This window comes from Aspergillus niger (assembly GCF_000002855.4).
Source record: "Aspergillus niger supercontig An07".
Taxonomy (NCBI): Eukaryota; Fungi; Ascomycota; class Eurotiomycetes; order Eurotiales; family Aspergillaceae; genus Aspergillus; species Aspergillus niger.
The window spans coordinates 323619-336172 of record NT_166523.1 but is presented as its reverse complement, the minus strand read 5'-3'; the positions used below and the strand labels follow the sequence as shown (position 1 = coordinate 336172).

General features: G+C 47.8%; 7 protein-coding genes across 7 annotated transcripts; 4 read left to right on the top strand and 3 right to left on the bottom strand.

The window, feature by feature from the left end:
• Window positions 1-933: 933 nt before the first annotated feature.
• On the bottom strand, window positions 934-1647 carry An07g01810 (hypothetical protein; the record flags this gene model as incomplete). Its single annotated transcript, XM_001391231.3, has 2 exons — window positions 934-1092; window positions 1200-1647. Coding segments are annotated over 2 exons (607 nt in total), but the record flags the coding sequence as incomplete, so codon positions are not given.
• A 1467-nt stretch (window positions 1648-3114) lies between these two features.
• On the top strand, window positions 3115-4073 carry An07g01800 (hypothetical protein; the record flags this gene model as incomplete). Its single annotated transcript, XM_059748251.1, has 4 exons — window positions 3115-3272; window positions 3356-3505; window positions 3584-3625; window positions 3722-4073. 4 exons carry the CDS (start codon window positions 3115-3117, stop codon window positions 4071-4073), a joined length of 702 nt encoding a protein of 233 aa, XP_059606151.1.
• Window positions 4074-4292: 219 nt separating this feature from the next.
• On the bottom strand, window positions 4293-4681 carry An07g01790 (hypothetical protein; the record flags this gene model as incomplete). Its single annotated transcript, XM_059748250.1, has 2 exons — window positions 4293-4404; window positions 4497-4681. The coding sequence occupies 2 exons, from the start codon at window positions 4679-4681 to the stop codon at window positions 4293-4295; spliced, it is 297 nt and encodes a 98-aa protein (XP_059606150.1).
• Window positions 4682-5799: 1118 nt separating this feature from the next.
• Window positions 5800-6657, bottom strand: An07g01780 (uncharacterized protein; the record flags this gene model as incomplete). The annotated part of the gene is made up of 2 exons (XM_059748249.1): window positions 5800-6374; window positions 6480-6657. 2 exons carry the CDS (start codon window positions 6655-6657, stop codon window positions 5800-5802), a joined length of 753 nt encoding a protein of 250 aa, XP_059606149.1.
• Window positions 6658-6673: 16 nt separating this feature from the next.
• On the top strand, window positions 6674-8539 carry An07g01770 (hypothetical protein; the record flags this gene model as incomplete). Its single annotated transcript, XM_059748248.1, has 6 exons — window positions 6674-6727; window positions 6943-7069; window positions 7117-7217; window positions 7299-7388; window positions 7663-8107; window positions 8256-8539. 6 exons carry the CDS (start codon window positions 6674-6676, stop codon window positions 8537-8539), a joined length of 1101 nt encoding a protein of 366 aa, XP_059606148.1.
• Window positions 8540-8880: 341 nt separating this feature from the next.
• An07g01760 (uncharacterized protein) lies at window positions 8881-10147 on the top strand (the record flags this gene model as incomplete). Its single annotated transcript, XM_059748247.1, has 4 exons — window positions 8881-8946; window positions 9036-9166; window positions 9239-9326; window positions 10082-10147. 4 exons carry the CDS (start codon window positions 8881-8883, stop codon window positions 10145-10147), a joined length of 351 nt encoding a protein of 116 aa, XP_059606147.1.
• A 244-nt stretch (window positions 10148-10391) lies between these two features.
• An07g01750 (uncharacterized protein) lies at window positions 10392-11399 on the top strand (the record flags this gene model as incomplete). Its single annotated transcript, XM_059748246.1, has 2 exons — window positions 10392-10741; window positions 10814-11399. 2 exons carry the CDS (start codon window positions 10392-10394, stop codon window positions 11397-11399), a joined length of 936 nt encoding a protein of 311 aa, XP_059606146.1.
• Between the last annotated feature and the right edge of the window lie 1155 nt (window positions 11400-12554).

The window sequence follows — 12554 nt, the reverse complement described above, 5'->3', positions numbered from 1 at the left end:
CAGGGATTGGATGTGGAGCAAAATAGGGATACTTTGATGGCATTCAATTCGTGCTTATTGCCAGTAATGCCTTTCTACTCTCTGACACAAACAAGAGAAGGGGGCTTCAGACACCAAGTCTAGCAAAGCGGACTATCAGAACCGGTCACGATGACACATGTCTTGATGCTTTTTCTTAGCACACCTCCATTCCACAAATATTTTTGGTTCCTAACCTTCCGGAACTGAGTTACTAACCAACAAATGTGCTTGGACAAGCACACAGTTTCCTCTGCGACAGCGTTTAAAGCAGAGGCGTTGGGTGTATTGAGCTCATACGAGCTTCCATCATAGCCAAGGATCGAGGTGAGATTAACCCTCTTTTGGCCTAATAGATGCTTTTCATTAATGTCATTCGTGGCCAATGTTTTTTCCACATGAGGGAAGTACGTGCGCCATCAAGCTGAGTAGTTAAAACCGTTCTCCATTCGGTTGCTGTTTCATCTCCGGAGAGAAAAGTCGGAAATACAATAATTCAGATCTGAATGAGTTGGCATATGCAGTCCCACGTGTTCTTTTCCCATTCAGCGTTGGTTAAATTTTCCGAATAGGCAAGGTTTGAACTAAGACCTGCACCAGTGGTCCTGGAAACGTCTCGGAAGTTTCAGCCTTATTAGATGTTGTCAATATTTCTACGTCGAGGTGGGCGTCCGGCGAATAACCACGCGGAGATCAATAAAAATGATGTATAATCAGTTGCTTCTTAACGGTTTGGGAAACACTGGAGGTGCCATTATATAGTGAGAAGAGATAAATAAGTTAGATAACGAATTGGCAACGGAGCAAGTTCGAAGAAGTCCAGAACGGCGTTCCATTGCGGGGAAACTGGACAACTCTTAGGTCATGAGACCATCTCTCTATCTCAAACGTAACTTGTCCATAATACCCATAAACCTGCGGACTTGAACCCATCCAGTGAGAAGGTATCTGAGATAGCTGTGGGCTTTATCCCATCAATACTAGCTGGATACGTGGATTGAAGGTCGCAACAGTCAAGGAGGCGTAGAAGCAGATCAGGAAATGAGGATATGAGCATCGCTTGGAAGAACTGTACTGTCAGACACTACTAATCAGCAAGTCACTCAGAATCGTTCATCAACATTCAATGACCAACCATAATTGCTCGAATCTGCATCACATGACATATCCACGACTTTTACCCACAGTTCTTTTCCTGTTGGCCTTATTTAACATCGCAGCAAACCTAGCCTCCGCTTCGATACCATTGATGCTTTCAACAAGCTTGATATAGCCTTCATCATCCAACGCAAAGAGAGCTTCCTTAACCCAAACGCGACAAGTCATAGCCTCATGGAAGCGCATCGAATACTGAATAGGGATCTGCGACAGGCGGGTCTCCAAGGGGCCGTGCAGTGCGGGGTGCAGATCTCCCACCTTCAACGCCAAAAGGTATCGCCTGGAAGTGATGACCTTTTGGTCCGATTTGACTTCATAACTGTGAACATTCGGATTTGGGAAGTTGATGATATTAAAAATGGTGCCGTCCGTCGGAGATTTGGCAAGGTAGAGACCCCAGTGAAACGTCGAGCTGGACTCTCGATCTGCTAGGAGGAGGTAGAGACCGTTGGGCTCTAACTGCAGGGCCATGTGGTGATAGTCGTGGAATGTTTTCAAAGGATGTATAGGGTTCTCCAATCCTTGGGTGCGGCCCAGTAGCAGATGTATAGGCAGTGGGTACTGTACCCCTCATGTTCAGGGCGTTCTTTAAGCAGCTGAGGCGGATGCTGCGCCACATTTGCAGGGATATGTGGCGGGAAAGTGAGTAAAATGTGGATGTGGTAATCCTAAGCGACACTTGTGGGATTTTATCATATTTATAGCGGAAAAGCCTGCGTTAGTAGACTTGACTAAAAGTTATCGACTCGGGTCTAAGCACATAGCGTGTCCGAGGTTACGTCGTCAATGGATTAGCTTCTTTCAAGTCCATGTCCTCTTCAACAGCTAAAGAGAAGAATGTAACTGAACATCAAATGATGACAGGAAGGATAGCTTACAATGAAAACTCAAGCACATCCAGCGCAGCACTTGCCAACGAAATATCACTACGTCTTAAAGGAAGATGATGACTGACACCCCTGCCTGGCTACTGTTATGCCAAGGCCCTTCAGACCGTGCGGGTTTGATTTCACACTAAGCCAATCTGTGAACCCCTATTCCGCTTCGCGCAGACATTGGATGTGACTAGATTTGGTTAGACATTAGCGGGGGCACAAATGTATTCCATACTGTCTTTATCAAACAAAGTGCGCGACTATGCGGTCGGTTACAAGGATCAGTTGCCGTAAGGCAATAGTGTGGCAGTCGTTGCACTATGCTTAATGGCAGTTCTGGCTGAGTGGCTCTGGTTCGACATCCACTATCCGAGCTTGTCCCAGAAACATTATATAAACCACTTATTTATCCCCAATACATTTTCCGACATGAGCTGATTTGTCGACGCTCTTTTTCCGTATGTATATCGCGACGAGGCTAAAGTCAACGACTGATACGCCGCTAGTCACCTGTTCCTGAGCAAAGACTCAATTATCTCGATAAACAATGCTTGCGACACTTGTATATCCTTATCTGTGGCTCGATTCTTGTTTCTGTTCAGCTGCAAAAGAGGGCTGAATATCATTGCAGGCCATTACTGGAACCTGACATAGCCAGCCAATGACTCGAACCACCAGATGCATCCGGGCTGAAGAATATAATCTTTATTTTGGATGAAGTTATGATGGAAGTTACAGACCAAATCAGAATAAGATAGCAGTAAAGGAGGCGATTCAATCCTATCGTGGGGACGTCCCGAACATCCGAGCTTCCGAGCCTACGGTGAACCGTGCTTTCCTGTCCAGAAGAAAATTGAACTAACGATAGTTTAGTACTTTCGGGAGACTCTCCTCACTGTTATATATTTAGAAGAGCGGGATGGGGCCACGTGTGTGTCTGTTTGTCAGCGCTTCCAAGTGGACATGCCGCGAACAATGCGGTCACCATTTAAACGAGAGACATGCGAAAGAGGTATCTGCACCTGTCCGATTGCCCAGTTCTCTGAGCCTTACTACTTCCACCATGCCTAATGTGGATTGCCTCGATGATTCATTGTACGCCTCGGGTGGGAAGGGTTCCATGCGGTATCTCTTCCTTCATGGAGGCCATTCCCAATTACCCCTTGGTGACAATGTCTCGGTGGAGGCCAAGGTTCTGGTACAAAATACACTCGGAGAGATGTAAGCCGAGCATTTTATATCTCGAAAATATTTTATTCTTATATTACACATGTCTGTGGGCCTGAATACTGATGCCTTGTTAGTATTTTCGACGACAGCCCAGATCAGCCCACCTCACAGTACCAGTTCCTTGATCGCAGCTTAAAATCCGTCAATGGAAAGGAAGATGCGTACATACCAAAGCAGGTCTTCGTCGAAAAGATGTTGATCAATGTATCTATCCCCACATTACTGTTCGCTGAGATTCCACGGTTGTACTCCTTTTCCAACATCGACATTCCCATCAAAAGAGCATAACTGACGAAATACAGGGATCAAGCAGATACACCAAGCAGCGAGAATGTATCTTATGTGTACGTCCATTTTAGCTCTCCTTGCTCTTCCATCCACCATCGTGTCTTTATGTATTGTCGAGTCTACTATTATTCCTCCTAATTCCGCGCAATCAGTACCCTACTAATTCTCGGCCGAACCGGTGTCGACCAAGCGTCCTTTCAGGACTACGAATACCTCAAATCCATGCTCCATCTATTTGTTCCTCGATTTGGACGGGCCATATCCCGCATTAGCGACGCGTACCTCCCTGGGGACGCACTCAATTTGTCACGTGAAGTTGCCAGTTTGATGATGGTTCCTTCTGGAGATACCAAGAATCTCCGCACATTCCTGGGCATGTATGCGAAGCGTTACATGATTAAATCGCCTAATGAGGTAGAGATACTGGAGCGGTGTTTGTTGCATATGTTAAAGATGCCTTTCGAGCTGAGCTCGGCAATACGGTATGGGCTTATTTTGCATTGAGCGTATAATTTGTGCATCAGAACATCTTGAAGAACAACCAGGCAATTTGGGTCAGACGCTAAAAATACCACATGGTTGCAGGAAACGATGTCTATAATGAGGTTGGCAATATAAGCTAAATAGTTCTCGTTGATAGCCAAACAAGCGTTTATAGAAAGGGCCAAGCTGCTGGCCCATGAAGCTGGCTTTATCTTGGTAAATGTCACAACTGGGAGAAGTTCAATCCCCACATCCCACCAAAAGCACATACAGACAGAAACCATCATATTTTGCACCGCCCTGATGGTTATATCTTCCACCGACTAGGCGACGCACGTACAGACCCGTGAGTCTTCAACAGAGCAACCAGTGTTCATTCCCGACAACCTTTGAAGACCGGCAAACCTAGATTACAGCTTGAGGTAGATGCGATAGTGTCTCCACCCGAGGAATAACCAGGTAACTTGCAATGAAAGCTGCAAACCTAGCCAAGCTTCCAATTCTGTAGCGGTAATCTGGCCGCCCATCTGGAGAATAAAAGGAAGAGCAGGCAAATACGCCCCATCATAGTCCCAGTGCTCTTCCACTACGATGCGCCCATAACGGAAGGCACCAGTACGAACAGGCATCTTTGGTGGAACAGTAGCCTGATGCTGAGATTTTGGAAGAGTTACAAATCGTAAATCTACATAGAAATAATGTCAGTGGTATAGTGCTAACACCGTCTTCTCCTTCCTAATGAGGAAGATTTTGGACTTCACAGAGGTGTGAAAACTCTTTCCCGATTGAAGCCAGGATACTGAGGGAGCACAGATGCTTTGAATCCTGTCAGATTGCTGTCAGATTGAAGCTGAATATACAGATTTATTTTTTCTATTTTTTTTTTTTTCTTTTCTTTCCAGATCATTCGGACTAAGGCTGTAGGTATCGTCTAAGGAGACGCCTGACCGATACACGGCGCGCGATTTCGGGAGAAAAAGTCCTATCCACATAGCTGCTGACTGAGGTTCTTAATATGTTATTCGCTCCACTTTAAAGCCTGTGAGCCCACAAATACCATTTGGGGGATGCGGTTTTGTGATCTTTGAGACGCTGTTGGAGATCTGCAAGGCCGGTGGGGTGCAACAATAGAGACAAATGACTCGCTTAAGAAGTGAGGATAGGATCGGTTTCATTGTAGCCTAGCGTGATTTCAAGCACTCAGCGGAGGAGTTTATGGGTCAGTTTCCGTATCGAGACAGAAGAAATTGTCTTGTGCGTGCTCGATGTGAGATTTAGCGGTGGAAACGGCTTCCCTAAGGAGATCACGGAATAGAGTGTAGTGTGGCTTACGGCGTTAACGTTGTGGGTAAGCGGGAAGGAAAATCCGGGTATGTAGGTGGGCGGGCCGTGCTTTCCCTTTCCAAAAGGGGTACAATGTTTTTTTTGTGCTGATGTGCTACGGAGTACGGCTTGTGCCATAAGCAAGGTAGGACGACCACGTGTGCAGTACCGAACGACAACTCCTAAGATATATGGGGTGGTGTCTCTAGTATACATCCAACGAAAGTAAACATAGAATTTGTTCAGCAATAAATGTACTAGCATTATCATACAATCATGATGTTCGTTGTCACAAGACACCAATCGCCCTAGATGTGTGTACCAGCACCTTAAAACATCTTGCGCCGAGAAGCCAGAAAACAACAAACAGTTGATGTGTAGCATATATATGAAATTTGACCTTCTGGGACCGGCCCGTTGAAGGTCAAGTAGAGTCACTATCAGCAGTTGGAGATGCCTCGAGTGGTTTGCCATACATCTCCTCATGCTTAGCATACCAGAAGTCCGCAGTCTCTTTGAAATAACTTGTTTTCTCAACAGGTAATTCCCAGTCCGGGTTATGCGATTCGGCTAATTCGAGGTAAGGTCCCATGGTAGTATCCAGGCTTTCTGCAGCGGTTCCTGGAAAGTGAACAAGGAGATCACCAGGGTGTACTTGAAGATGTGCGGGCGAATCAGGGTTGATATCTATAGCATTAGGGCTGCGCATGTAGGCGTTGAACCATCGCAAGGGGGTAAAGACAATGGAACGAGTGAAGTGCTCAAGTTCGTTGTTGAGTTTGTCCATGGCGGATTGGTCTGCCCAAAAGAGGCCAGTTTCCGGATGCACGGAGGGGTAGGCCAGGGTAGCGGAAAGGAATTCCGCTGACCACTGGCAGACGCGAATGAAGAAGACACCATTGTTCATTCCATTCCAGTCTTTCGCGATGAGGAGGTGGGTATCGGGAAACTGAGGTGGTGGGAGGAAGACCTCGAGGGGCATATTAGGGTTCATGAGAACTGTGTCACCATCGAACCAACTGTGCGACATGATCGAATTAGCTTATCATGGAGCTTATGAGACTCCCCTCGTGTTATCGCACACTTACAACAGCCATTCTACACGTTCATCATCTGGTTTTTCCAATTCTTCTATGATGGTCGATAGAAGAATAGCGGGTTTACTCCAGAAGCCTCCAAGAATAGGCTTGCGCAACACAGTCATGGGATACCCGAACCTGCGGGCATGGTTTTCGTGTGTCTCGAGGCCTCTGTAGTAGGCGGTTCTGTTGCCGTAAACCATGGTAACCTTGCGGACTATGGGGTTATATTCGGGCTCGGATACTGGGACCACTTGTGGAGCTCCTGATGAGGTCAGATTGATTTAAAAAAGCAAGTCTTGTGGAAACGAATGAAGCATGACATACGAAAGCGCGAGAACATGCTTATCAGCGCGACAACCAGGAAGAGGGCTAAAGACACATGAAAAATAGGCCTGAGCCAGAGCCTTTGGCTCCGGGCATTTTTAAGGTATGCTCTCTGCATTCTGAAATCTTTCATTCTGTTCCCTTTCCTCTGGGAAACATAGGAGGAGTTGAATGGGGACATGTCGAAGGGTTTTGGGAGGAGTGAGCGATCATTTATCCAGACCAGCTTGCAGGGAAGTCCTGCACCACCCGCAAGGCGGACAATGACAACCCCAACAAATAGCACGGGTACTTGGAGACCTGGCCACTGATTAATTGCTGGGTGACGGCGCCAGACCTGCAGCTAACCAATGACCGTAGTGGATTCGGTAAGAATTTACATGGCGCTTGTTTTGCGCGGGTCGCCTCCATCCGCCGATTGATTGACATCAGTGGGGTGCGGATGCCCTTTACAGGTTAGAGGTAACCCCATGGAGGGTGTCCGGCCTTCTCGGATGGTGACTAGGCTGAACACTAGTCGACGGCTGAGCCGAAAAGTCCTGGCCGAACTGCGAGAATCAAACGAATGGGAGAGGCCTATCAGGGCCACTGGGAAGACTGTACAGGGGTCCGTACATGTAGGGAAATCATCTTATCAAATGAGAGCTTCCGACAAAGCGCGCAGTCGACGCAGTGGGTCCCCGATAGCACCGTTTGTCTACAAAGCAGTTAGTTACTCCGTAGTGTCGTTCACTAATTATTAAGAGACCCTCTTCTAATACAGAGATCAGCCCTTCGTGCCCTGGCTAACCGAAGAACAACCGGAACATCGCTAATTCCGTCTGACCACCGTCTCTAAGGAAGGAAACCCCCGACAGACCTGTAAGCCTTACTGCTCGCAGGATCATGCGCATGCATGGGAAGCGCCAGGAACTGCTACCCTGAGTGGGAGGATGAGGATCAGGGTTGGCCGGTGTCAGGCAGTGCCTAATTTAGAGCGCTTAGTTTCTTGCTTGTGTGCTTTCGCTGACATGAGTGCGAGAGTCGTGAGTGTTTTGCCGAGTAAAGTAAAGAGGCCCGAGGTTGCTACTCGACTAGGTGGCATAAGTGGCCCACATCTCACGGGTCATCACTGTACTGTGATCTCAAGGTTGAACGTTGATATCCCCTCTTTCAACTCAGTAGTGAGCTTTCTATATCGTTATTATCAGAGCGAAGGAGTAGTAAAGCGACTAGCTTTGTGGGTAGGAGAGGAGAGAAGAGGGGAACCCTGTGACTGGGGAGCGATGCGTCGCCGATCGGGGTCGGAAGAAGTGGCTGCGCCGCATATTTTCCATGAGCCCCTAAGTTCGAAACTGACTTGCCCATTCTCGGGAACCAGCGGGTCGAATTCATGCACCATGCAACTCTGAGGCAACCGTTCCTGAAATTTAATTAACATCGGTTTGAATAATTGTGTGTTGAAATATCCATTGTCAGCTACACGCTTGATCAGGGGCGGTTGGGATGGACTGCCAATTGAATTCAGGCTGGTTGGTCAAAGATAAAAGTGATCGGAGCACGCACTGTTTGCGTATTCGCACAAGGCCAACCTGTGTGGTGTTAAGGGCAAGAAAACCGACCACAGGTTCAGCTCAGACGGGAGCACGCCGACCGGGCTCAACCCTTGTGCCCAAAGTACTCTGCTCTTGGCAAATTGAAAGTGGGAACAGAGGGTTCACTAACCAGTCGGGGTTGAACGCTTGGACAACAGAGGAAAGCCGCGACGGCCCGGTGTAGCCTTAAGGGCCACTATGTTAAAGTAGACTATCCCCATTCGGGGCTCCTGGCAATTAACCACCCGTACCGAAGACACTAATTGTATGGATAATCTCGAAACCGTTAAGCACCTTACTCAATCTGGTAGTACTACTAGTCAGCTTGCGTCCTACTAGTACGAAACAGGCTCAACGATACTCGTGACACTTTTAGCACTTAGACTAAACAGTTTAGTTGTTAGCTGGGCGGCTAGATACCTGCTGGCCAATTGCTCTTTGTGTGCGTGGCATATCCGACTGGAACATCGGGATTTCAAAGTAATAGCGTTATCATCCCGTCCATCTTGAAATAAGCATGCAGCAATGGAAGTTGTTCAGGCTGCTATGTCGCAACATATAGCTGGTCACGGGCTGATAATATACAGCATTGTCAATTAAGCACAACTTTATCATTGTTTGCAGATTATTTACAGCAACACATTATGGTCAACTCTCGCAAATTTTCTGTTCATTGTAAGGCTAAACATAGCACGAGGCCCATGCATCTGATGGGAGAACACATACAACTACTAACTGTCTCCGAGTGTGCGTCTGTTGGGAGCTTGGACATGGCTCAGCCTCACAAAAGGGTACACTTAGTCCAATTAGGGTTTGCTTGCTAAACGACCATTACTTAGTTAGCACTTATCACCACCCCTGTCGTTAGGGTGAAAATTTTCAGTAGACGCAAACACAACTGTGCCCCCAAGCCAGAGCGGGGTTGGATAGGAGCCGAAGCGATAGCACTCGGAGCAGCCTTCCATAGGCAGGTAACCGTGCTGTTCGTCTGCGTAGTAGTCTACTAGTAGTTGGGCTGCATCGAACAGTAATCAAAGGTCTTCCAATTCTCTTGCTTGTTCTATGCCCATGATATCTTGAAACCATCACTGTTGTTCCAGTGTGACCACAGTAATATCACCACTACAGGGACGTCTTGTCAATTCTTCAATACAAAATTACTCACACTCAAACTATGCTCGTGAGCATGAGCCACTATTCTGCTGATCCTTAGCTTTGTCCTCTCGACGGTCCTCGGTTGCAACGAGTCGCACGAAAAGTGTCCTGTGAGCCTAGACACTGCAGACTGCCTTGGGAGGGGGAAATCCGGCGATTTACTATCTAGCATAGCCGCTCATCATAATTCCTGCCGTCGTCTCAGTTTGAAAGCATGATATGAGCACCCACGCTAATGGGTCCGCATAATAAGGCTTTATCTCGCCACATCGTAATGTTGTAGCCCAAAGTCAACTGGTTAGCTTGCAGCATCCACAAAGGGAGATTCCCGGAAGATGTAGTTATGACTGCTTAAATCCTTGGCTATGGTTTGTGCTACTCATCTATATGACAGCATTCAACAATGAACGCCTTCCTTCCCCCGCCCCCTTAAAGTAAATGTGACTCCCGTCGCCCGAAGCCCACTCTTAGCACTGGGGCCCTTTCTAGCCTGGCCTTAGCACAATAATGGAGCCCGAGTGACGCGGTTGGTGGGAGCAAGTGATAGATGCATGAATTTAGCGTACTAAAGGGTGACGCTTCTTTGATTGGCCCACTGGGCCATGGGCGCTACGCTGCATTGATGAAGGCCTACTAGAATAGGCTTTCCTGCTGCCTCATGGGTTGAATTCGCGCCGTTTCCCAGCCTGCGCATGGGAGCTAAACTCACACCCCGTCGCTGAGGCAGCCACCCACACTCCATCTCCTACTATAATCTGGGCGTCAGCCTTTCCATTTACCAAGAATATGTGAATTGCGGAAATACCTACCATAACACGATCCAATATTCTTGCACTCACAACATCAGTAATCAGTATTGTGAGAAGACAAGCATTTCCATCATGGCGTCCACTACCACCGTCGCCGCAACGACGACGACGACGGCGTCGACGACGAGCAGTGTTGATACGGCGACTATAACAACATTAGCCATGTCGAGGGTCTATACACCACCAGCTTCCTGCTCCAGCTCTTGGACCTACGAAGCAGAAGCTGCAAATGACGTTCCGAACGGCCTATTGATGCAGAATTGTGTATCAGCCGACACGGGATGTTTTCCTTCTGGATTCTCTCACAATGGGAGAGTGATCGGAACAGACATGGTTTATAGCCCTGGGTGGTGTCCTATGGGATACACATCCGCAGACATGGTTATTTCCCAGGCTGTAACGACCGCAGTATGCTGCATCTCGTACGTTATGTCACCAGAAGGCTTTTCCTGGCCTGTCGCTTGGGTTACTGAAAGCTGACTTGTTCTGTTCAGGGGATTCTCGTACTTCACTGAGCTAGAGTATCAGGCACTCGGAACTCTCACATATGCTGGTTGTATTAGCACTTTGCCGTCATCAAGTTCCACGATAGTGACCGTTCGCCAAACCGACATAAGCACACAAGTCACTGGGCCGATCACGATGTGGGCGCAGCCTATTCGAATAGAAGTGCAAGCTACGGACGTCAGTCTCTTCGTTACCACAACATCTACATCCTCTTCTACTGCAAGCACCACGGTCGCCGAGCCTGCCTCAACAAATTCCATCGTCTCCCCAACATCCACTGCGACAGAGTCTTCTTCAGCCGAAAACGCCAGCAACGGCCTATCTACCGGAGCTGAAGTTGGTATTGGCGTGGGTGTAGGTGTCGGCGCCCTCTGTCTCCTGATCGGAATTGCCTTTTTGATCCTGCGGCACTATAAACTGAAAAGAAAGGCACGTATTGCGAATGCTCAGTACCCATATTATTATGGGGGTGAGCTCGTTACACCCAAAAAAGCCAGACAATCGGGCCCGTCCGAGCTGCCTACGACTGCCGAGAATGGAAATCATACCAATATCCACGAACTTTATGCTTAGAAGGTACTGGTTTGGCGGATCTTATATACCCTCACGTTTTTTGAACGGCCTGCCTGTTATGATCGTTCTAGAAGCATTTTTTTGTTTATCTACGCGTTCCGGATTTGCATCTTATGTATATAATTTCTGAGTTGGAGTTGATGCGGTTATGTTAGCTATACTGTGTATAGTAATATCATCAAAGACCCCTGTGTACCTGCACGGCCCACCGTTGGTATTTTGTCAGAGTCCATGCATGATTCAGTTCTGCTGACGCTGATTAGTGCAGGTACAGCGTTTCTTGGCCACAAAAGTTGAATAAAGAAAAAGGAACATCAGGCTCGGACGTATTACCGAAGACACCCGTCTGCTATCGCACTATTACGATTTCCAGTCATTGTTTTAGATCGGTTCCACTATATGCCACCAACAATAGCTACGATCAAATTTTGTTTGTAGCTGTAAGTGTGCTCGGAAGACGTCGATTTCGTTCCCCTTGATTAAGCTTCATTCCAATCCAATCAATTCGGTAGGCTCGCTGATGGGCGACTATTATCGGGAAAAGTAGATATCGAGTATATTACGAATCACTAGCTATGTCATAGGAATTGACGAGTCAGGGGTATCTTATTGCACTCGAAATTGCCATTCTCACAATCATCGATCGGTCGGCATGCTACGGAGGGGATACGGAGAAGAGAATATCCGGAAACATCTCTTACACACAGCCAGCGCGCTACAGACGCCAAAGTCTAGTACTGCTTAGCCTACACTAGCGATACGCCGGCGGAAATTTGGGAAATGAAAGTCGTGTCGATCTGATCAGGTGGGAAGGTCCAGGTGCGTGTGCATCATCAGGTGCGTGGCAGAAGCGTAAGGAACATCAAGATCACCCTGCTGCGGCCCCGGCCGAAAGGGACCCGCGGATCAGCAATTGCTTGGTTGGGGGCTGACAGGACAGCGCCTACACAACATAACCGACGGGTCTGATCTACTGTCTTAGCCTACATTCGATCACAACATCCAGTGCGAGTTGTAAAGAGCTCCGATACCCACGTGCCATGTCACTCAGTGGTCAGGTTTCATATCGAGGGACAATCTTGTGGCTTGGACATGGATGGTGCATTCGTAGATGGCACCTCACAAGGCTCACGGCGCGATTTGCCTGGTTCTCTA